The sequence below is a fragment of the Exserohilum turcica genome (genome assembly GCF_000359705.1).
Source record: "Exserohilum turcica Et28A unplaced genomic scaffold SETTUscaffold_1, whole genome shotgun sequence".
Classification (NCBI taxonomy): Eukaryota; Fungi; Ascomycota; class Dothideomycetes; order Pleosporales; family Pleosporaceae; genus Exserohilum; species Exserohilum turcicum.
The window spans coordinates 737,102-760,347 of record NW_007359914.1 but is presented as its reverse complement, the minus strand read 5'-3'; the positions used below and the strand labels follow the sequence as shown (position 1 = coordinate 760,347).

The following is a 23,246-nucleotide window of genomic DNA, read 5'->3' as shown; positions in this document are numbered from 1 at the left end:
ACTCGCGTCTTCCGTTTTAGGTCGTACATCTCTAGTACAGGTGCCTCCAAGAATGCCTGCTTGAGCGTTTTAAATGCTTCCTAGCAGTCTTAAGTCCATTTAAACCTAATTTCTTTCTTTGTAATCTCTGTAAGAGGGGTCGCAATCCAGGAGTAGTTCCTAATAAACTTTTAGTAAAAGTTCGCAAATCCTAGGAAGGATTGCACGTCCTTAACTATTTTAGGGGTTGGCTATTCCTGTATAGTCTAGATTTTCTTTAGATTTATTTTAATACCCTTTATTAAAATAATAAAGCCTAGGTACTTAGTCTTCTTTGTATAGAACTCGCACTTGCTAGCCTATAAGTACAACTTGTACTCCTTAAGCTTCCGCAGTACCTTCTTAACTTGTTCAACGTGTTCTTCTAGCGTACCGTTGGTGTACACCAGTACATCATCTAGGTAGGCCGTGACGAAGATTCCTAGGTATTCGTGGAGCGCCTTGTTAATGACTAACTAAAAGGTTGCTGGCGCGTTCGTTAATCTAAACGGCATAACCGTATACTCGTACAGTCCATACTTTGTCTTAAAGGCCGTTTTCTACTCGTGTCCTTCTTTAATTCTAATCTAATAGAATCCTTCGCGGACATTAAACTTTGTGAACCACTTAGCTCCCTAGAGTTAATCTATAAGTTCTCCTATAAGTGGTAAGGGATACCAATTCTTAACCGTGACGTTGTTCAACCATTAGTAGTCGACACATAGTCGCCACTTCCCGTTCGGCTTCTTTACGAACAGAATTAGAGAGGCCATTAGGCCATGTCCTGGTCTAATAAATCCCTTTTTTAAGTTCTTTTAGAGGTAATCCCGCAGCTTAGCATCATGCTTAGGCGCTATAGGGTACATTCCTCCTAGGCTCAACTTAGCTCTATCTTTGAGGACGATCTCGTGATCCTAGTCCTAATGTTCTGCTAGGTCTGTTGCTTCGTTTTCCTCGAACAGTTCTCGAAACTCGTTCGTCTGGTATTCTGTTAGTATCGCCAACTATGGTACTAGTCCTTCCTTTGTAGTCGCGACCTGTTTTAACTAAATAACTCCTACTCTCTAAGGGTCCTTCACATAGATTCTCATGATCTTATGTGGTGAGATCGTACCTATCCTCCCGTCCTTGGGTGAGCTCTGGATAACCGGGTTTGTCTCTTTTCGTACTCCAGCAACCTTATGCACAGGTTCTTAGCTAAGTATTGTTTTCTTTTGCCAATTAATGGCTAGGTTATGTTCTAACAACTAGTCGTAACCTATGAGGATATCTTCCTCTCCAAGGTCTATAATGTTGATCCTTACGTGGCTTTTCCTGCCTGCCAATTCCATTAGCACCAGCTTGGTCTCTAGCCTGACCATGCCGTTCCCATATGTCATGGGATTATCGTCGGCTAATACCACTCGCATCGGCACCTTCTTGGTCTAATGGGGTATGTCGTATTTCTCCACCACTCGGGGTGAGATTATTGTCCGTGCAGCACCACTATCTATAGTCGCTGTCATCCTATGTCCGTTTACTAGGACATTTGTTCGAAGTCTAAGATCCTGCGTGCCTACGCTCTTGACTTCCTTAAGGGTCGTTTTAGGACTGCCTTCACCAGCGTGACCCTGTCCCTGGCGGCATCCTAGTTTTTTGTCGACCTACTTTTCCTCTGTCTAGGAAAGTAGCCTGCGCCGTACTTGGCGTCTTGGTGTATCGTGCAATAGTCGTTGTAGCAGAAGGACTAGTGTAAGAGTTCATGACGCTCTTCACTATCCTTAACTCGTTGCTTTAGCATCCAAGATGTTGTGACTTTCAACTGCTTTTCTTGGTGCATACGACATTCTATTGCATTACATTCCTCAGCATTTACTATTATGTAGTAGTAGCTGGCCAAGTTTAAGGCTTCTTTGTACTGCATCCTATGGTATCGACACATGCTATCGCAGTTCACCCAACATAGCTATTGGTGAGCTCGATCTTGCTTCTCAGGTTCATAGATATGACATTGTTCCACTAGACATTCGTCTGTCTCTAGGTGTGCGTGGCAACAGTTATTGTCGTTCTTCCTTAATATCTGCTTCTCCTAGTAATGCGTCTTGCATTGCTTCTAGTTGTAGTTGACCTAGTGCAAATCCTTATGCCGCGTCATGCGTGTCTTAAACGTGTGAGGGTCTTATTCCTTAACTTAAGCCTTAGAGCTCTTAAAGCGTGGTTGTTCGTAAATCGCTTAATACCCAATTTCTTTAGCATTAGGGCCCGTAATCATGATACATTCCTGCTAATGGCAATCGTCTGCCTGGTGTGCGGCGTCTCCGCAGACCCAGCATTGGTGATTCCTTAGGCGGCTCTAAATCTCGGCCCCGTTAATCTTCTAATCTATTTCCTGTGGTATGTCCCATTAGACATTCTTAGCTCCTAAAGCTTCTTGTACCATCTCAAAGGCCTCGTCGCTCTCTTGGCGCGCCTCCTCATACAAGTCCAAGTCACTGAGGCTGTCGTTGGGTTCCGTGATTGGTGGGTAAGGCGTCCCACTCCTGATTATCCTAATCTTAATTTAACCTTGCCTAACTTTGTTTCTTAAGCAATCTCTGCAGAAGTGTCCTACTTCACTGCATTAGAGACATGCCTTCTTCTCGTAACGCTTTTGGCGTTCTTCCTTAGAAAGGCCGTCCTAGCCCCTTCCTTAGGTGTTCTAGTTCTTGTTCTCTTGCACCTTGCTAGTCATAATGGTATCTCCATCTCTGTCTTTGTGGTTGCGTTGCTTCTTCATATTGGCCGTCGTAGGCTAGAACGTCTTTTTTTGTTCGTACTGTTCCCACAGCCTGTGGTTGATTCGCGTGGCTAGCTCTATTAGAGCGTGAAGTGTTGTTAGCTTTTTGTGGTGTACAAGACTGTCTTTTATATTTTCCTTTAGACCTGCCTTAAATACAGTTCGTAGCGCAGCATTATCCTAATTAATTCTTGCCTGTAGCTGTTTGAATTCCGCCGTATACGTTGAGACTGACTTGGTCTGCTTTAGGCGAGTTATCGCTTTCTCTGCCTGGTTCTTGGCGTCTATTTCCCCGAAGATGCGTCCCATCTCCTCCTTGAAGTGTTTCCAACTGGCGAATAGGGACTGTGTCTTAGCCCTAGTACCTTAGTCTGCGCTGTTCGATACGTAATCTTCTACGTATGGTTGGATCCAATTTGCTGCCCTTCCCTTCATATAGGTACTGGCTATAAGGATCTTTCCTTAGTCGGTCGGAACTTCGTTGAACTCGCAATATAGGTCCATGTTGGTAAGGAATGGTCGTAGCTCGTGTCTTCCTCCTTCGTACTTCTTGGGTGGCGCCATCTTAGGTTTCTTTAACACCTTTTTCTTATTTAAGGTGGCCGTTAGCTGGCTTAAAAGCTAATTAATTATATCTTGCATGCTAGCCATCTGCTGCTGCGTGATCATGGCCTGTCGCCTAAGATTCCGCAACTCTCGTAAGTTTCGTGCGTCTTCGTCGTCCTCTTCGTCGTCACTTAGGGTCAGCATTTCGTCGTCAATTGCTAGTTGTGGCGCTGGTGCGGGTTCCTGTACTAGCCTACTATTGCTTGCCTGGGATTAAGAGTAATTGTAAGACATCTTGAATCTTAATTAGGCGACCTGTTGGTTAATCCTTCTACAAGAGACAAGGGTGGTCAAAGTGTTACACGGGGTGGATTGCTGATACTTCTCTAATCTCGTTCCAGGTTAGGGCGAGTGAGCCTTTGTAGGATTAGCTCTGTGGGAGGTGTCTAGTATATCTTAGTAGAAAAGAGTTATATGATTTAACTAAAGGTTTAATTAACAGTCTAATTTGTATTACTATAGACTAACAAGTAATAATCTTGTTAAGTAAAGATACTAGTAAGAAAGTACAATTTGAGTTGACTATAACGAGAGTAAATAATGAAATCTATCCATCCTTATATCCTCATTGCTTCCAGTCCTGTCCTCCCTGGCTTCCCATCTTGGCGGGAGGTTTGGGAGGACGTTGGCTTCCCTATCCTCAGTGGCCTCCCGGAGGCCATGTCTTGGCGGGATGCTAAGTCACGTGATCTTCGCCCCGCGATGATCGTTCCACTCGTTGGGATCCCCAGTGGTTTCCCAACCATCCGCTGTCATACCTGGGGAGAGGATCCTTCCTGCTGTTACTTGTAACATATTTGCCTAAAGGCTCGCTATCTTGTTTGCGTAGTAGTTTCTCCGCTATATCTACTACTTTACATAGATAGAGGGCAAATCCTTATAAGTCTAGGTTAAGAATATATTGTATAATAGTTTGCTTTTTAGACTTAGTTAGCTTTTAGTAATTTAGCTATATTATAGGTTAAAAGGTAATTCCTTAAAGCTGCTAAGAGATCTGCTAATAATAAACGTTATAGGCTACTACAGCGCGTTAAATGCTCTTAAACTAGCCTATATAATAGGCCTAAACAGCTAGAGTAAGCCTACCTTCTTGCTAAGTTAATATTGCGTTCTATTGTTGGGGCATTATCTTTCGTACGTGAAGTTCGTGATGCCAAGAAAAAGTGGCACACTCGGTGATGTGGCCCGCTTGGTGATGGAATACGTTAGTTTTTTTGTTTTGCTTTTGCCCTTTTCTCTTACACCTCGTGAACTTTGGCTTTATCTTTCCTACTTGCCGCATGCTTTGTCGCTTCCCCTCCCGCACACACACACACACACACCCTGCGTCATCCCCCCCCTTTTTTTTCTTCTTCTTCTCCTTTTGCTCGGTGTATGGTTGACTAGGTAGGTAGGTATCTCCGAGCTCCTAGTGAAAAGAAAAGAAAAGAAAATAGCGACGACGGAGGATAATATGATGGAGTATAATGTAAAACGTCTATGTGTGTGTGTGTGTGTGTGTGTTTGTATATAAGGCGATTGTACTAGAATATCCCAATGTAAGTAAGCACCAATAAAAAAAAGAGATGCGATTAGATAGAATGAAGTGTATTGCGCTGCACGAGAGGCGCTGCGGGGGGGTGTTTAGTGTGAAACTAGTAGGTAGGTGTTGAAAGCAGGAGAGGTTTTGTGGTGGGGTGGAAAAGTATATGGTGTTGCGATGAATTGCGATGAATGTGTAGAGAGGCGAGGTAGCGCAAGGCGAGTCAGAGTCAGAGTCAGAGTGCTGCTGTGGTCTAGATGCATCGCGCATGTTAAGTGTCTGTGTGTCTGTGTGTGTGTGGCTGGTAATCTGTGGCGAATGGAGTGTAAACTTTCAAGCCTAGCTAGAGAAAAAAAAATGTAAGAGGCTGAGATAGAAAGGAAAAGGTGTATTAGGAAATTTTGTGTATAATCAAAAGAGGAATAGTTCGGGGTGTCTATGTGTTTTCGGGTTCGGATGTAGCAGCAGCCTTGGGGTTTAACAAATTCCTCCCCCCCCCCCCCCGCCCCCTATTTTCTTTCGCTCCCTTTTCCCGCTTTGGATGTACACATTGACTTGGTTCGTGTGTCTTGTTTCAACACGCATACACACATACCCACATCTGCATAAGCCTTGTTTTCTTATTTTCTTATTTTCTCATCATCTTCTTCGTTCTAAGCTTCTAGAAGCCTTGGTATCTCCACTTGTTTGTCTCCGTCTTCTTGGGTTCATACACTTCAAAACGTAAGAGATCATTGTCGCTTACTTACCCTTTTTTCACATCGTCAGACCCACATGTTTTGTGTGAAATGGCTACGTGCAGTACATCGAGTGTGAGTTTGGTTTTGCTCTTGGGATTGGGTAGGGACCCCGGTAATGAATGGGATTTGGCAGCAAGCCACATATCTGGATAGTTGGAAATACCCCCCCCCGGGTCATTGGCTGGACTGCGTGCGGTGGTGGTGTCAGCTAGCCTCGCTTGATGCCACGGGGATGATACGGTGTTAGTATGTACGTGTTCTGGTGGTGTTTTGTTTTCCGAGCTGGAGTGGATCATGGCTTGTTTTGGATGCTGCTGGGAGCTGTTGTTTGGGGGCTGAGAGGGGGCAGCGCTGCGTGATGTATGATTTGCTGCTGCCCTGGACAGCTAGACGTGGCTTGCGAGGGACAAGGAGGGTGGTAGAGGAAGATGCTCGGGTTGTGGTAAAGGGGCAAGAGGAAGCGGCCGGGATATCTGATCGCATTTCTATGTACGATTTCGAGAGGAATATGGTTTTGTTCGTAGTTGTTGGACATGGATATACCACCATAGTCTGTTTGGAAACTTTTTTGCAATATCCCTCTTTGCGCTACTCAGCTGCTCCATCTCTTCTGCACCGACATCGTCCATCCATACATTGTGCCTATCGCAGCGATCTGCATGTCGATTTTCAACCCATGGCCTGAGCTTCGTGCGTATACATGACGCGAGCGGCGCAAAATCCTTGTTGGATGCACTACAGATGACAACGGGCTTCAGGCTAAAGCCACGCTCTAGCGTCAGCAATGGCCAACTGTTTTCCGAATGGTGGCAGGTGGGTGTAAAAGCACTGCCAGCGGGAGGTCTGAATGTGCCGGACTGGTTCAACGAACCCTGGATGAGGGCGGGCGTTCGTCTTTGGCAGGTTCGGCTCATTGCTGCGCAAACTCAGGCCTGACCTCCATGTTGGTCTGCACGTGGCTCTTCAATGCAGCCCATCGATCCTGGACCGCGTGGGCGCCCTTTGGCCCATTCGCACTCGCAGCCGTCAGCTGGGCCAGGTTTGCGTTGAAGCGTTCCTTTTCCAGCTTCTCCAGCTTTTCCTTTCTCTTTTTGGCGCCCTTTGTCCTCTTCATGCTCTCCATCTTCTGCTTTGGCTGCACAATGCGCGCCTGGGCAACCTCGACGTCGCCATGCTCGTGTGCGCCAGGAAGCGCATCGGCAAGCGACTCGAGATTTGCAATGAGCTTATTGTTGGGGCGCCTCCTCTTCTGGGACTTGGCCGAAGACTTTTCAATCTTGGAGACAAAGGACGAGTGCTTGATCCTCTGCTTGTCGCGCTTGGACGAGGGGAAAGCCATCATGTCGTCGGGCTTGGGCAGAAGTGCCGTTGCAGGGCGCGCTGCACGGGCCGACTTTGCGCGTGCTGTTGTGCGCTTCTTGATGGGGGCCTGGAGTTCATGGTGAATTAGGTTTCGGGGAGGGGATGGCAAAGTGCAAGAGACATACCATGGGTAGGTGTGCGGTCGAGTATGGGGAAGTCAAGGACGCAGCCGCAGAGCCTCTGGCGCGCGCGGGAGGTGCAAAATCCTTGTCGATAAGCACTCCATGGCCGGAAGCCCCACTGCCGAGTGCCTGCGACGCCTTACCATTGCCTTACCAACGTACCACCGCCTCGCACCCGTCACATCAGCCCTTGTCCCACCTCTCACCTCTCACTTGCGCCTGCGTAAACATCAGCCTTGGAGTCTGCCCGTGCCCGTCCTTGGCCTCCCCAGCCTCAATGCGATGGCGTCCGACGTGGGCGCCCGCTCAGCCGCTGCGCGACATCACGATGCCCTCTCCCCAGCAGGCCCCTAGCCTCAAGTAGTACTCCAGCTGTTTCTCGCGAGTCCCGAACATGGCCCAAGGCATGGGCCATATCAGAAAGCTCTTCACCCTCACACGACGCTGTCAAGCTCCATGCTTGCACTGCACGTCTACTGCCGCCCCGGGCTGCACCACCTCCACCACCGGACTCTGCCGGCTACAGCTTCTTCTTCATCTTCATCTCCGTCTTGTTGGGCTGGGCCTACAGTGGCTACGTACAGCGGTTTTCGTTGTCGTCGTGCTGCATGACAGCCCACGATTGCCCTTGCCCGCCTTGCCCTAGCAGAGCATGGATGCCCAGCGCGATTCGTCTGCCTGAGGCTAGTCAATGCACACATGGGCAGGTAATTTCTTCCTCACACTTGAAACCAGTCCTGAGGCATCGACTCTCGCTTCTGCACCCTGGCATACACGGAACACAAGAATTATCCGTGCTACTGTGGCGCCACTCGAGATACCAAGATTGCGGAATCTGGAACCGGCTCACGACAGGCTTCCGCCTTGGGGCCGGGCATGGATGCTAGCGATCTGCGTAATACTGCTCCATGTCCGGCCCATGTTTTGTCTCATTCGCTCATCTCCGTAGCTCCATCCCCCTCGGTTCTATGTCCCGATATCTGGGGCGAAACTGTACGGACCGCACGTACTCTCCACGACTAAAAGCTATCACTCGCAATGTCTAGACGCGTGGACCCCGGTGCAGCCCATTTTCGCAAAGTATTACAAATTTTGCGCCTTATAGCACCAGATATTAACACTCCTAACCTCTTCTATGTTCACGTTGCTACAGATATGCTCCTTCGACCAGAATTTAATTGAGCCCACTTCGATGCAATTTCCGGGCGCACCGTAGTCATAATGTGTGACATCCAACCCGAGCAAAAGAATGCGCTCATTTCTGCTCAGAACCATGGCACCCTTCTACTAATGGTGGCTTGGTCTCTTGCGAGCCTGCTGGTAGGCACTCTGTCACCATGCCCGTTGACCTACTCACTCACCAATACAGGTTATTGCCGCAATTACAAGAGCAGTCGCACGATGCAGATCGGAACGTCTTCGTCGGCTACCGTGGATTGACGACGTAATAATATTCGTCGCATTCTGCTGTGCTATCGGGAGCACCGTTATCAACACCATCGCCGTCACGCTGGGGTTCGGGATGGCAAGATGTCTATTGAGCGATGATGCCGTAGAGATGATCGAGCTTATGTTGTTCATCTCGACAATCCTATTTGTCGTGACTGTCAGCATAACCAAGACCGGGGCGCTGGTGTTCCTCTACCGTCTAGCCGAGACAGTCAAGCAAAGGGCAATTGTCATAGTCATGGGCACACTGGTTTTGCTATGGATTATTGGTATCACAGTTGGCATGGTCTTCCAATGTGAATTGCCGATGCCCTGGAATATATGGAACGGCACGTGCATACCCTTGGTGAGTCGAAGCACTGGAAACGCACCGTATATATGCTAACAGGTGGGCAGATTCCATTCTGGATGACTTTGATCATAGTGGATGCAGCCTTGGACACGGCCATTTTCATTCTCTGCACATACAGTGTTTGGAGATTGGACGAATCGTATCTCCAGAGGACGCTGGGAACATTACTTCTATCACCGATGTTAATGTAAGTGAACCTCCTCTCTAGATGCATTTCATATTTGGCCAAATCTAACAGCAGCGTGAAGCCTAGTCGCAGCATCCATCGTTCGCGTCATCTACCTTGAACCAGCGTTTGATCGCGACGCAGACCCAACCCTCAAATCTATACCTTATGTCATTACCACACAGGGTCAAACTACACTTGCTGTCTTCATAGTCTGCATTCTCTGTCTTAAGCAATGGCCGTACTCGCGTCCTCTCAAGCCCACATCAAGACATTCCAGGCGCTGGTCTGGTACCACGATTGATGCCACTCTCTACGAATCCTACAACTCATATAAAAGCAGCTCGCCCATGGTCAAAGGGCCTTTGCCTTCGACGCAGTCTAGCATGCTAGCAACCAAATCTTCTATGGGTTCGCTGAAGAACAATGCTCTATCAGACAAGCCGGCGCCAAGACGATCTCCCATACCGCCGCCAAGACCGCCACCGCCGCCGGAATCACAACGGCCTGATCTGAGCCTGTTCTATAAAAGGACCTCAATCCGCCGCCCACCTGTTGGTTATGTGGTTCGGTAGATAAGAGGCAAAGACGAAGCTGGCCATCTGAAGCAGAACCTAATGTACGGCCTACCAAGCCTATGTGCGAATCAAAGCACAAAGTAATGCTCATCAGCAAGTTCCTTCGTAAGCTTTAGTAATGAGATCTATATTTATTCATTTATATTGAGAGCATGTATTTTGTTGAATCACAGCGTCACCTCAAGAGAGTACCTAGAAGCGAACACCCGAATGTCTTCCGGCGATTGACGCACAGGCCATGTATGGCCTTTTGTTGAATGGTGAACAAGGCAATCAGCACTCGTCTTCGTCCAAGAAAGTCTCTCCATCATTTCACAGGCATACCTCGGGTCCATGCTGCCTTTCTACTAAAAAAAGCTGCCGGACCTGACCATTGGTGAAGCCCAACGTACTCACAACGCTAAAACTACTTTACGATTTCAGCAAACGAGCTAGCCTAAGCAAAGCTCTTGGAAAGAAATGACAGCCTAGCGCAACCGGTGTCAGTACCTATATGTCTTCTGCCCGTGCGTGTGTCGAATTCTTTCTATTTTACTAGATCCGTAATACTCGCCGCCAGTCGTCCAACATGGTACTTGGTGCATTAACGTCGACGTAAAAGGGCCGCCAGTCAATCTCATTTCCATGAACCCTTTCAATGAATGGGAACAATCAGCGTTGGATATCCAACGTTGTACAATCCTCGGCTTGGAAATCGCTGCCTTCCCAACCTCAAGCAGTACTATACCCCAAAATGGCGACAGCATCGGCCTTTGACCCGACACATGTCGATCTCACCACCGTCAACCAAGCAGACGTCATTTGTTACTTCTCCCTTGGCAAGAACGAATACAATGGTCTGCTGGGAGCCCGGATATCTTCCATCTTCGTCATCGGCTTCGTCTCCACATTCGTAACATACTTCCCCGTTGTCGCGCGCAGGAAGCCCTCGTGGAAGATTCCCATGGGCCTCTACACATTCGCGCGCTTCTTCGGCTCCGGCGTCATCGTCGCTACAGCATTCATCCACCTGCTGGATCCCGCATACGAAGCCATTGGCCCGGGCAGCTGCATCGCCGCCAGCGGAGAATGGGCCGTGTATCCCTGGTGCGCCGCCATCGTCCTAGCCTCCATCATGTTCGTCTTCTGCGTCGATCTCGGCGCAGAAGTATACGTCGAACGCCGCTTTGGTGTCACAAAGCCAGAAGACGCGACCTCGAGTGCATTCGTCCGCACCGCGGCGCCAGACGCTACAACCATCGTAGACACAGAAGCAGGCCCCCAAGCCCAGCCATCCCATCAAGACGCCCCAGGAAAAGATACCGCAAGTCTCTCCAACGCCTCCATCACCACGACATGCACCGCAGCCCGACTCTCCTTTGCCCAGCAAATCGGCGCCTTCCTCGTCCTGGAATTTGGAATCATATTCCACTCGGTCATCATCGGCATGAACCTCGGCGTCGTAGCCTCGTCGACCTTCACAACCCTGTACCCGGTCCTCGTCTTCCACCAGTCCTTCGAGGGCCTCGGCATCGGCGCCCGCCTCTCAAACATAGCATTCCCAGCCGACAAATCCTGGATGCCCTGGGCCCTCTGTGCGCTTTACGGACTCACCACCCCGGTTTCCATTGCCGTCGGCCTGGCGCTCAGAACTACTTACGCGCCTGAGAGCAGAGTCAGCATGATTTTCCAAGGCGTCCTGAATGCCGTGAGCGCCGGCTTCTTGATCTACAGTGGCTTAGTCGAGCTGCTTGCAAAGGACTTTTTGTTTGACAAGGAGAGGACCAAAAATATGCAGAGACTGGGTCTCATGCTCGCATATGTGTTTCTTGGTGCGGCTATCATGGCTTTGATTGGGTATTGGGCATAGCTGAAATCGCATATGAATTACAGAATTCGTGGTGTTTAGTCGAATTTCTTGTTTCTAATTCAAAATAACTGTCGTGGTTTTGCACCGTACATCCGGTTTTTGTGTTTAGTTTACCGTACACATGTGCCGTACTGCATCCGAATAAAAAAAACTAAAGCTCACAAACCGGTGCCTTTTTACGTACTGTACGTAAACAGAGATATACCACCAGCTGCTCCATTTCTGCAGTCACTGCATAGCACCCTGTTGTCCCAAAATCCATCGCTCCTCGCTACGCACAACCCAGCCCCACCCACACCAACCGCCAAAAAATTATTACCACCAGCTCAACTAAGCCTTGCCAGAAACTCAGCAAAAAAAGATGAGATTAATCTCCGCTCCCAGAATCGAACTAGGGACCTTTCGATAACAATTTCTATTACAGTCGAACGTGATAAACCAACTACACCAAGCGGAGTGATCTATTCAGAAATGAATAGGCTTGATGAGTAAGCGTGGGATTACTGTATCCCGGGATAAGTGTTGTGAAAAGTGGGTTTTGTTAGCCTTACTAGCAGCAAGGGAAGAATTCTACCTTATTACTTCTAAAAAATATCTTTTTTTCTCTAAATATTATAAGTTAAATATATCTTCAAAATACTAAGTTTTTTTAAAATTATATTATTTTAATTTAAGAAGAAAAAAAAGAGAGTAAGAGATAATATAGGTGGCAAAAGTGGCGGAAAGGCGGCCTACATTTTACAACACTTACCCTAGGATACAGTAGTTGTAAAACATACAGAAGTTTGCGCCGTATACTAAGTTGGAAGTGTACTTGGCGTTGCTTTGTAGAAAGTGATTGTTATTTGAATTTCATTATGTACTATGTCATTGCTAATTTCTATACGCTTGTTCAAATTGCTAACTTATCACTATTGTTTTTCACGTGCTAATGGTTTCACTCGTGAGACACTTTTAGCTTTTAGTCTTGATAAAATAGCAGAGGGGATATGGGTATTTCGGTAAGAACAGTTGAACGTGCCAAGTAAGGTGTTGTAACACTATTGAGCCAAGAAGATACTGTTAGGGATAGGCATGATAGAGAGTGACGGTGTTTTCCTTTCCTTTTAGGTATAGTAAAGGGTTCTTGCTTGTGAATCAAATGCAATTCTTAACCATGACACGGACTTACTATTGTCAGGCCGTCATTCTATCTATATATCAGAGCATCCGCTAGTGTTACGCATAACAATTTACTGTCCCTCTCCAAACTACAGAGGAAAGTACTCAGACTACAAGCGTTGTATTCGAACTAGTACAGCGAGAGTTCACCCTCGTTTAGAAAACCCCATGTTTTACAATTACTCATTTTGACTCCCATTAAATTCTGATAACTTGCCTTGATTCTGTCGACAGAACTGTTTTGGCTGTTGTTGCTCTATAATGTCATGAGCTGCAAAGGACCCAAAAAATGTGGTAGTTAGTCTCTGACAGATGTAAGTAGCTGGAAATAGCCAACAATTGATAGAAGAGATGAATTTCATGAAGAGCAAAAAGTCTCTTCTGAGAGAACGTAGACCGTTTTCCTCTGTCTGTATCACGCTTTATATTGACTTTTTGTCAACACAATATGTCATAAGGAAACCAAAAGACGATAGGGCAGGTTAATCTTCAGCGAAAGTGACTAAAGGATCCCCTACTAATCGAAGTTAGTAGTTCTATCCACATGGTATATTCCCACAATATAGTACTGCAAGCTATGTTGACACATCATACACACCAACTTCACTTTGACCCCAGCCTGTTGTGTTCGTACTCTTGATAGTATCATACTAGCCAACTTTGATCTATGTATGTAATATGATTCATCCGTTGTCAAGTTTCTGATCCTAGGTTACCATCTTTGTAGCAAACATTCTCCAAGGCCAATTCTACCATTCCAGTTGGAATTCCACAATTCTCGTCATGCGAAACTTGAGGCATACCACAATAAGTTGTAAAGGTAGATACTAGTGTGGTTCCAGGGCCATACTGGGTATAAGAGGCGATGCCAACACTCATAGAGGTGTTTCTCTAGCTTTATGCACATCAAACGGCACCGCATGCTTTCCATCAGATGCTCTCGTCGTATCCTGCCAGTTCTCGATAACAGACACCCGTGTTACTGCTTCAAAGCACCATTGCCACGAGTTTGACCAGTATATTTTCTTTGTTAGCCATTCAGCTCTTCTGGAGGGATAGGTTACTGGAGAACAATAGGCCCATGGAAATAGAATCAAGCACCATAGCGAACAATGTGTGAAATAGCGTCCACTGATGAAGTGTGCTAGCATAGCACAAGAATTTCTCAGCCATAGTAGCAAAAGCTCCATTCTCAAGTCCTGTCTAGGACATTAATCGTGCTCTTTCGTTCAGCACAATATCTGTACCAAAAGCTATCTGCAGAAAACGGCTTTATACACGCCCGTTCAACTCTACCAAACATTTGCAATTGCACCCCACACACTTACTTCCAAAATCGTCTACACCTTCGAGTCACAAGTACTGCCAATGTTTCATCCACCCAGCAAGCACCGCCTTACACCGCCAGACGCTTACCCAAGCACTGACCTTGGCACCATCGTATCTGCTCTTTCCAAACTCAATCCTCAACCTTACCATGTCGCCATCCCAGCACCAAGCACGTAAGCACTCGCCTTGCCATAATCGTGTTATGAAACCGGCCCATGCCACACGATACCAATTCGGCGCATACAATCTGCATACCTACAAAAGGCAAGTAATCCTATTGTCGCATGACGCCATGCAAGCGAGAAAGCCAAAAAAAAGGCATCTTGCATAGTCCCACCAATCGTGTGACACCCTAGCAAGGGCCATTCTGTGTGTATACACAGACACAAAAGTTTTGAAACAAAAAACTAAACAAACACACAGGTTCTAGATTCAACCTAACCCACAAACCCACTCACTCACTCTGCCCTCGGCCCCTCAAAACCAAGACAAGCCAAATCAAACAAGGATTATATCCATACACCCATCGCACATCCCCACCCCTGATCCATACCCATGCCTGTCCATGTTCCGTGAAAACAAGGGTATCTCCCAGTCGATACCTACAAACATCGTTAAGGCCGAGCCGAGGCGCAACGAGGTGCATCAAAACACTAGTCCACTCAATTCTTCATCCTTTTATTTTTTTTTCTCTTTTTAGTCTCTCTTTCCTCAGCTAACCCCCCTACACCTGCGTCCCGCCCCGCCCGAAGCCCCACCAGGCCCATCAATTTACACGGACGAATTTTTTTTTGGTGTTGTTTGGTGTTGGTGTTGGTGTGTCCTGGATAATGTAAAGAGAGAGAGAGAGGGAGGGAATATCTCACCCGCACCCATCCACGCGTGTGCCACGTGCATACGGGTGTGTCTCGTATCACCCCATGCGCATGTTCTCAATGCATGCGTTTTTTCTGTCCGTACATGGCTTCGTGTGTCTAGCTATCTATGGACATACGGTTCTATCTATATGTCTAGCTGGCTAGCTAGCTAGTTGTGTATTGCGATAACGGTAAGAACATACGATGTGATACGAGTTATGTAGACGCGCGAAACGCCCTCACACAGCACACACAGTTTTCCCCTCTCTATTCCCTCTCTTCCCTTGCCCTCCAGTTCACTCCACTCACCCTCCAACTCCCTGTCGTCCCCCTTTTCCCCCCTTCCCATCCAAAACCCTACCTCCCTGCACCCAAATCTCGCTAATCTATATTTTCCCATCGGCGACGGCCCCACATTCATCTAAGTATCTCATCCCCCCTCCATTTCCCACTTGCCATTTCCTTGGCGTATTTGTTTCGAAACTATAAAAATCCATCTTTCTATTGGTATGCTATATATATGCGGGCCATACTTTTTTTTAGGATTAGCTTTATGGGTTCGGAACTTGCTCCGTGGACATGAGTTGGAAGGCTGGAATAAGCATGGTAATAATAATGATGATGGTGATAACGCGTATATGCAGGGTTGTGTAGATGGGTAGGAAGGTCGATATTTGGAGGGGGAGATTCATATGATTGTCTTGTCATCATCATAGGCGTAGTCATAGCCATAGTCATATGTAGTCGTAGTGAACTCGTCATTCTCCCTCTCCCTCGCTATGTGTCTCTCGCTCCCTTGCACTCACCGCCCACCAGCGCCATTTCTAGTGCTTTTAATTAATTCCGCAGTGGCAGCGGTGAAACCCAAACCGTCCTCGTATATACACACACACATATCTAATCCTACATAGACGATAAGCATTTTATGCTAGTAGCTGTGAAAAAAAACAGGGGTGTTTAATCATCCAACTAGCTAGCTAGCTAGCTATGTACTTGCTTAAACAAAAAGAGAAAAGAAAAGTCCCCCCCCCTCTTCGTGGACATAGTATGGATTCGGTGCGACTATTACGTGTTCATAAATTGCGACTCTTTTTTTCTCTCTTTCTTACATACATACATACATATATACATACATACATACATACATACAAAACCCTATCCATACCCCTACCAACTAATCCCCTTAGGCGGCTAAGTACTACGTAGGCCCTACCCTACTACTTACGCCCGCATAGCCAGACCCATTTTTTTCTCCCTGTTCTACCTAACATTAACGCACATCTAAACACGCTACACACACACACGCCCTACAAATACGCTGCAGCAATAGCCTCACGCAAGCCCCATTTTCCCCAAATGCATCTCATTTATGTATGTATGTATGTATTTTTTTTTCCCCGATTTTTAACATTTGGCCGGATTACTGCCTGTTCATGTGCTTCCCCCTACCACCGTACTTGAATACTTTAGCCTGAGGCTGTGTTTACTACTGCCTATCTATCTATCTGTGTAGATATCTATCTATCAATCAATCTGGCATCGGGCCGGTCGGTCAGTCGGTCAGTCGGTCGGTTGTTCGATGGTGCAGCATGCAGAATGCAGAATGCAGGAATCAAGTCAAAACTCCACGCTATGCAGCTGAATCCAACGAACAGGCTGATCAGTGCGCATATATATATATATATATACATGTAAGATTGAATTTTAGGTTGATTTTATTATGTTCTGATTTTATTTTCATAGCTAAGAAGATAAAACACGGATAGAAGTTTGAAAATGATGACTTGGGTGATGTATGTATCCTAGGTTTTGGTGGAGAGGAATAATGGTATGTATGTATAGGAGATTGATAGATAGATAGATAGATAGAGGCACGGACTGACTGACTGACTGACTGATTCACAAAATGACTTGGCATGTGCACGCACGCATGCCAATGCCAATACCCCCCCCCCCAAAAAAAAAGATTGATTGATTGATTAATTGACAGATTGACAGATTGATAGATTACATATCCACCCCCCTAGTCGTCGATCTAACATTAGACTCAACGGTCACCAAATTACAGTACCAAGACCGAGAGATTTTTCTGTTTCAGTGTTTCGCGGGGAGGCATCAGGGGGAGGGGTGGTTCCCGTGTAACCGACCACTACTACACACGTAAGCATTGTGCCGTCAGTGCAGTGCAGGGCAGGGCAGGGCAGGGGGACACCCCCCCCTTCCCTAGTCTGGGTGTATGTGGGCAAGAATAACCGCAGTAGCAGCGATATTATCGGCCGATCACGAATGAGCAATTGAAGGCAGGACAAGGGTAGTAGTAAGTAGTAGTAGTGGTCGTGGTCGTCCCAGGAATAGATTGTGTAAATATTCATGGCCGAAAAACCTCCCATCTTGTCTTGGGGTTATTATCTAGTCGTGTTTGGATGCGAACGCGTATACTCCTACATACACTACTACCACCAAGTCCAATCCAGAGCCAAGCGCAAGTTCTGTGAGAAAGAAAAAAATTCGGCCGTCGTGCAGGAGGTTCGTTTGTTGGCACATCATGATTGGATTGGAGGCACCCACCCACTTCGATAGTTCTACGTAGCATTTCCACTGATTTACTGTAAACGTATCAAGACATGATATTCATCGAGAGTAGTGCTGGCTATCGGCGATTCCATGATGCTAGTACAGGGCCTGTCAAATCCAAGGCTTTGCTCACCGGTCAGCTGTGTGTCAAATGGCCAGTGCCAGTCACAGTAAGAACACTGACACCATGATCCAGCAATGGGACATGGGGGCACGTACGGGAGACGGCAGAGCAAGAAAGATGGGACTGGTGAATAGTATATGCGGCTAGCTCACAGAAGAGGGCGCATGTGCATGCAAGGCGACGTCGCCCTGTTGTGTTGGGGCGTTGGTTTCGGGACGGGTACGTACTTGATTTTTGACAGGCAGGTAACACTTGCACCGAGTGACGCAAAACAAAGCATCTGATTCGTGTGTACTCTGTCCAGAGGTGGTACGACAATGGTTTGATGCTGTCACTCCCGCTGTCAAGTAACATACCTGTCAAAATGCTGTCCTTCATCGCTTCTGCGAATACCCATCCGAACGCAGTGGCGCTAATCCATGTCAATGGGAATGCACCTTGCAAAAAAAAAAGTCGTTGCGTGATTGATGGACAAGAAAAACTTGCAGTGCATGTTCCATGCTGCAATGGGCACACACTCGCCTTGGGCAGTAACCGTCGCTCAAAAGCGGGGATGGACACCCTGTGTAACATGCAAAAAAGCGTCTACGCATGCTGGTGACCGTAGGTAGAGCTGCCCAAGGCACGCCGAAAGGAAACTGTTGTGCTTGAGTGATTATCCGTGTGCCTTGAGCGACGTGTTATTTTTGCCGTGACGAATTGCCTCGATACTATGCTGTAATGAAGGCAATTTGGGGGCACATTGGTCTAGTGGCAATGGCGCAGGGTCTTGTTTTGATAAGACTAGATGAGAAAGGTCCAGAAGCTTGGGTATACGAATTCATCCTCGAATATGCGCCGGACTTGCTCCAAGACAAATGACTCTACTTTACCCACATTCTTCAGCACTTGCTTGCCGCTGCCCTGGCCGCCAATCTCGCTTTCGACCTTGATGTTTTCCAGTAGCCCTCCAATCTTGGGTCGCGGCACCGGGCGTGGATTCTGGCCTTGGGCGTCGGTCTGGAGGCCGTTGAACCCAGCGTCGGTGCCGACCAAGGCGTCTGCGTCGTCAGGCGACAGGAAGCAAAAGTGGGCCCGCTTCTTGATGTATGCGAGAATGGCAACGCCGTCAAACGTGAGGCCAGTGATGTTCAGTTTGAGGGGGATGCCGACAAAGCTTGGCATGGGGTAGTCTAGCAGGATTTCTGCAGTCAGGGACATTTTGATATCGCCCGAATATTGCACGTGTGTCACGACCTGGATATCATCAGGGCTCTTTTCGTGCATGCGGTGGGGAGACACTGATGGCGTGCGGGCAAAGCCTTGTTGAGAAGCACCATCGTCTGACCCAGCAAACGACTGCCTCTTGCCGTCGTCGTGCTGGTGCCGTGAAGAAGGGCGCGAGCTAGGGTCTGGATGGGATTGTGGCGTGAGCGTTAGCGAGTTGACAGATGCAGCGTGCCGGAGACGCATATTGGTCGGTGTTGCTGGCCGGCCATGAGAATTGTCAAGCCAGGTGTGTAACTGTGCGCCAGCAACGGCGGCCAGCGGCGTTGCAGCGCCAGACAGGCCTGCGCTCAGAGGAAGATGAAAGTAGTTCATGTTGGAGGTGCCACCGGGAATGCCTGGTGTGAGGGAGCCAGGAAAGAATGGGCTGCCTATCTCGTTGGGAGCCAATGACGCCCGCTTGGTCGAGGGGCGAGCGGCGGGCTGCAAAGGGCGTACTCGGCCATGGTCAGGGTGGAGTGGTTGCTCTACGTGTGCTGTCTCACGACCCCGTTCTTTCCAATGGCCGTCCCTTGGTGGACGGGCGGATGCGTCTCTCGACTCGCGTAGCTTGTCGTCAGGTCGTGGTGCTGGAGCCTTGGGGTCGGCGCCCGTCTCGCTGGCCGGAAACTCGGCGTCGTCCGGATAATCCGCATCATCCTCGTAGAAATCAGGCAGTGGGTCGCAGATGTCTTTGATTTCAATTTCGGGGGCGACGGTGCCAAAGTCGAACGAGTGCACGTGGACGGAGCGGATGAAGCGCGGCAGCGTCACCTGCTGGAAGCGGTCATGGATAAAGGCGCGGATCGTCTCGGCACGAGCGGAGCCCTCTGCGCCGCCGGTGATGGTGTGCCAGTTGATGTCAATCGACATGGCGGGAGATTGAGCGGGCGTGGGCGGGCATCAGTTGACGACAGAAAAGACACGGGTGCGGCTGGCCCATGGCCGAATGCGGCAGCCACCACCCGGGCCGGGCGCACCAGTGCCAGCGACGATGCCGAGCGGCGGGCCAGTCAGCAGCCCTGCGCCCCAAGTCATGGCTGGCGCTCTTCATCTCTTCACACTCTTGACACAACCTCTGGATGTGACGGGCGCACTCACGTCTGCATTGACACCCTGTCTTCCGCACCGCACTGTGCCCGCTTGACTCGATTCTCGGCTGCGAAGCCCGCATGGCGCTGATCCTCTTCGCCGAGAGAGCCAATGCCGACCATCTGCCACAGGGCATTTAATTAAGCCAGACGACGCGGAGCAAGGGCGCGCCAAAGCCCCTCACGCGCTCAAGCGCTTCCGCGCGACGGCTGTGGGCTCTTGGACAGCTACTTATGTGAAGTGGGTGTCTGGGTACTTTGCGCGAGTCAAGGATGCACCGCAATCACTGCCCGCCCGGCCACGTCTGTGTGTGGCTCAACTTTTGGGCCAACGCTTCCCCAGTTGCAAAGTGCTGGACAGTACACTACACCTAGTCAGCCCGCGTGTCTTCTAGAAGCGCGGCCGCAGATAAGGCGATGCCCAGCTCGACTTGCATCAGGTGCACATATACCTGTCACGTCGGGCTAGTTGGCGATCGGGGGCCCTCAGCATACAGAAGGCCTTGGCACTCTGCTGTCCTGGCCGGCTGGCTCATTGCCTGCGCATCGACGGTGGCTCGACAGTCGAGTTTGCAGCATGCTGGGCTGGACGCTGCTCACTGCAGCATCTGAGCTGGTAGCCGTCGTGGAGCTGCCACGGCCCGCGCCTCGGCAGGACAGCGACCAAGTGTCTGGCATATTGCCCTCCTGTCCATGTCGGGTGCTACGCCCGATACTAGGCCCTTGCATGTGTGCGGCACGACAGAACCTGTGTTTGATTCATCATCCTATCATGGTCCAAGAATAGACGGCGCCCTGGCCCGATGGCCTCGCCTGACAAGGGTTTTGGGGCCATGGTGTTTGACAAGCTGCTCAGGGCCAATATAACGAGCGACGAAGCGCCTGGGCTCGTGAATCTGACACGGCGTCGCGGCCGACGGCTGGTGCAAAGCCGTCGCCAGAGGAGCTGGACTAAGCAAGATTGGCGAAAAACGGCAGTGCATGTGGCTGCTGGCGGGCGTGAGACTGTGGTGCAGATCAGCGCGGCGTCATTGGTCGCTGGCTTTGTGTCGCAATGCGCGCCAGTCGCGCCATGCAAACAGGAGCTCGACATGTGGATTAAGACGGCTGCCCGTTGCATCAAGCCAAAGGGGCTCTGCTGCGGGCGCCTACATAGGCATTGATTGACTTTGCTTGACTTGCTCGTATAACTGCACTTGCTCTCTCGTGAACGTTGCGGGGCCAGAGGCTGCAAAACAACAACAACAACAACAACAACAACAATACTAACAGTGCCGGGGGCAGCAATGCCAAGACCAGAAAGAAAGCAGCCATGTGGCCGGGCGTCGGCGCATTGCGCGACCCAATTAGGAAAGCGTGGTATCCATGAAAGTAGACAAGAGAGAAGAGGAAAGATAGGAGAGACAGGGCAAAGAGAAGCTGTAGAGTAGTACAAGTGAGAAAGTGTTTTGCAACACCAGCCTGTATCCCAAAACGCCTGACCTGGGGAAGCCCAGAGTCCAAGGAAGGTCCCGTGCGCCCAAAACGCCCAAACTTTTTGATTTTCGATGCCGTGACGCCGTCAAGTGTAGTCTTTGAGGGGCGGCCAAGTGCTCGCGGGAAACGGCGGCCGAGGCTCATGGCGTGGCAGAGGAGAGGAGCAGCCATGCGGTGCTTGGAGCAGCATGGAGCCGCAGTGGCCAAGGCACGCAGCGGTGCAAGTGGATGATGGAGAGGTGTGGAGAGGGAGGAGGAGCAGGAGCAGGAGCAGGAGCAGGGAGACGGCATCTGCGCGAATCACGCGAGGGGCGCGCGCTAGACGGGCGACGTGTTAGCCATGGCGAGCACGAGTGGGGTGGGGTTGGGGGTAGGTAGGGGAGTAGGTAGGGGAGGCGGCGGCGGCGGCGGGCGTACCGTGTGTGTCAATGGTCGCATCTGTCGCACTTTTCGTCGTGCTTGACCGTCTTGGTGTTGGAGACGCCGCACGGCGCTGTCCTCGAGGTTGCGCATGGGGCCTTTTCTGCAATCTCGTGGCCGCAGCCGTACTTGTGTACAACCTTGGTGCACATGTTGTCGGGCGTGGCGGTCTGCTCGTCTACCTACTACCTCTGCCTGTCCATCCATCCATCTATCCGTCCATCCACCCACCCATCCATCCATCCATCCATCTGTCCACCCACCTATCCGCCCACCTGCCTATTTCGCCCCCCCCCCCCCCGCCTAGTCCCCGTCGCTGGCTGTCTGGCGCCCTACCGTTCGCCTCCATCCGCCTCGATTCGCACTGCTCCTCTTCCGTCGCCTGCTTGGCCAGCCCGCGCCCGCACCCGCACCATCCATCGTGAGCCTCGCACTCGCGCCCGTTCCCTTCTGCTCCGTCCCCTGCGCGTGCCGTGAGAAGCAGCCGTGTCCCGTCGAGCTGCGCTGCGCATTGCTGTCTCCCGTCTCAAGCTGCCACAGCTGCCGTTTGCACCAGGCAAGAGCTCGCCGCCCCCCCGTCCGCCAATCACCGCCGCCGCCGCCCACGACCCGCCCCGCCTTGCTGCTCTCGTCGAGCAGCGTCGCCCTCCCCCGCCACCGCCGAGCGGCCGCGCCTTCCCCGCTTCCCATCGACAGGCAGGCCAGCAGACAGACGGACACAAGCTAGGTGCAGGAGCAGGAGCAGGAGCAGGAGCAGGAGCAGGAGGGGAGGGAATTGGTCGGAGCGTCCAAAAGGGATACGGGCGGGCAGCAAAGAGAGTTTTATAACAGAGGCATTGCAGCGAGCCAGCCTGACGGTAACCGTCGAAAGATTGTTAGATTGCCCTTCGCTCCCGTTTGCAACGAGGCGCGACAGACTTGTACAGCCGTTGGCTCCGTGCGGAAAGACCAGGACATACATACGCGGAGCTGCTAGCCTCGACGCCTGCAGCGCATCAGCCAGGGTGATCCCGCCTCCTGCCCAGCGCCAGTGCAGCCCGCCCATGCCCGCCCATGCCCGCAAACACTCCAATCACGCCCCACGCGCTTTCTCCTCACCACCGCCCGCCCCGCCTGCAGCCTGGGTGCATACACACGCACGCACGCACGCACGCACACACACACACGCACACACACGCACACACACGCACACACACGCACACACACGCACACACACGCACACACACGCACACACACACATACATACTACAGACACAGACACATCCATCCATCCATCCTCCTAGCGGTACGTCCACACACATGCGTATACAGCTCTGCCATCCCAGCCCAGGGTCTCCGCACCCTCGCCCGGCACCCGCCCGAGTGCAGCCAACCGCCACTGTGCATGTGCAGTCCCCTTCCCTTCCCTTCCCTCGCTCCCCCCCTCCCCTCGCAAACTCACTCACCCAAA

The 23,246-nt window shown here is 50.1% G+C and overlaps 4 protein-coding genes and 1 non-coding gene across 5 annotated transcripts; 2 read left to right on the top strand and 3 right to left on the bottom strand.

Annotated features, from left to right (window-relative positions):
- Positions 1-6,551: 6,551 nt before the first annotated feature.
- SETTUDRAFT_29931 (uncharacterized protein) lies at positions 6,552-7,131 on the bottom strand (the record flags this gene model as incomplete). The annotated part of the gene is made up of 2 exons (XM_008021978.1): positions 6,552-7,070; positions 7,129-7,131. 2 exons carry the CDS (start codon positions 7,129-7,131, stop codon positions 6,552-6,554), a joined length of 522 nt encoding a protein of 173 aa, XP_008020169.1.
- A 1,215-nt stretch (positions 7,132-8,346) lies between these two features.
- On the top strand, positions 8,347-9,667 carry SETTUDRAFT_29930 (uncharacterized protein; the record flags this gene model as incomplete). The annotated part of the gene is made up of 4 exons (XM_008021977.1): positions 8,347-8,445; positions 8,495-8,920; positions 8,971-9,113; positions 9,175-9,667. The coding sequence occupies 4 exons, from the start codon at positions 8,347-8,349 to the stop codon at positions 9,665-9,667; spliced, it is 1,161 nt and encodes a 386-aa protein (XP_008020168.1).
- A 736-nt stretch (positions 9,668-10,403) lies between these two features.
- On the top strand, positions 10,404-11,519 carry SETTUDRAFT_85637 (uncharacterized protein; the record flags this gene model as incomplete). The annotated part of the gene is made up of 1 exon (XM_008022225.1): positions 10,404-11,519. The coding sequence occupies one exon, from the start codon at positions 10,404-10,406 to the stop codon at positions 11,517-11,519; it is 1,116 nt and encodes a 371-aa protein (XP_008020416.1).
- Positions 11,520-11,890: 371 nt separating this feature from the next.
- SETTUDRAFT_t2 lies at positions 11,891-11,976 on the bottom strand. Its single transcript has one exon. It is a non-coding gene; the product is annotated as a tRNA-Tyr (tRNA).
- Positions 11,977-18,347: 6,371 nt separating this feature from the next.
- On the bottom strand, positions 18,348-19,682 carry SETTUDRAFT_18081 (uncharacterized protein; the record flags this gene model as incomplete). The annotated part of the gene is made up of 1 exon (XM_008021854.1): positions 18,348-19,682. One exon carries the CDS (start codon positions 19,680-19,682, stop codon positions 18,348-18,350), a length of 1,335 nt encoding a protein of 444 aa, XP_008020045.1.
- Positions 19,683-23,246: the final 3,564 nt, after the last annotated feature.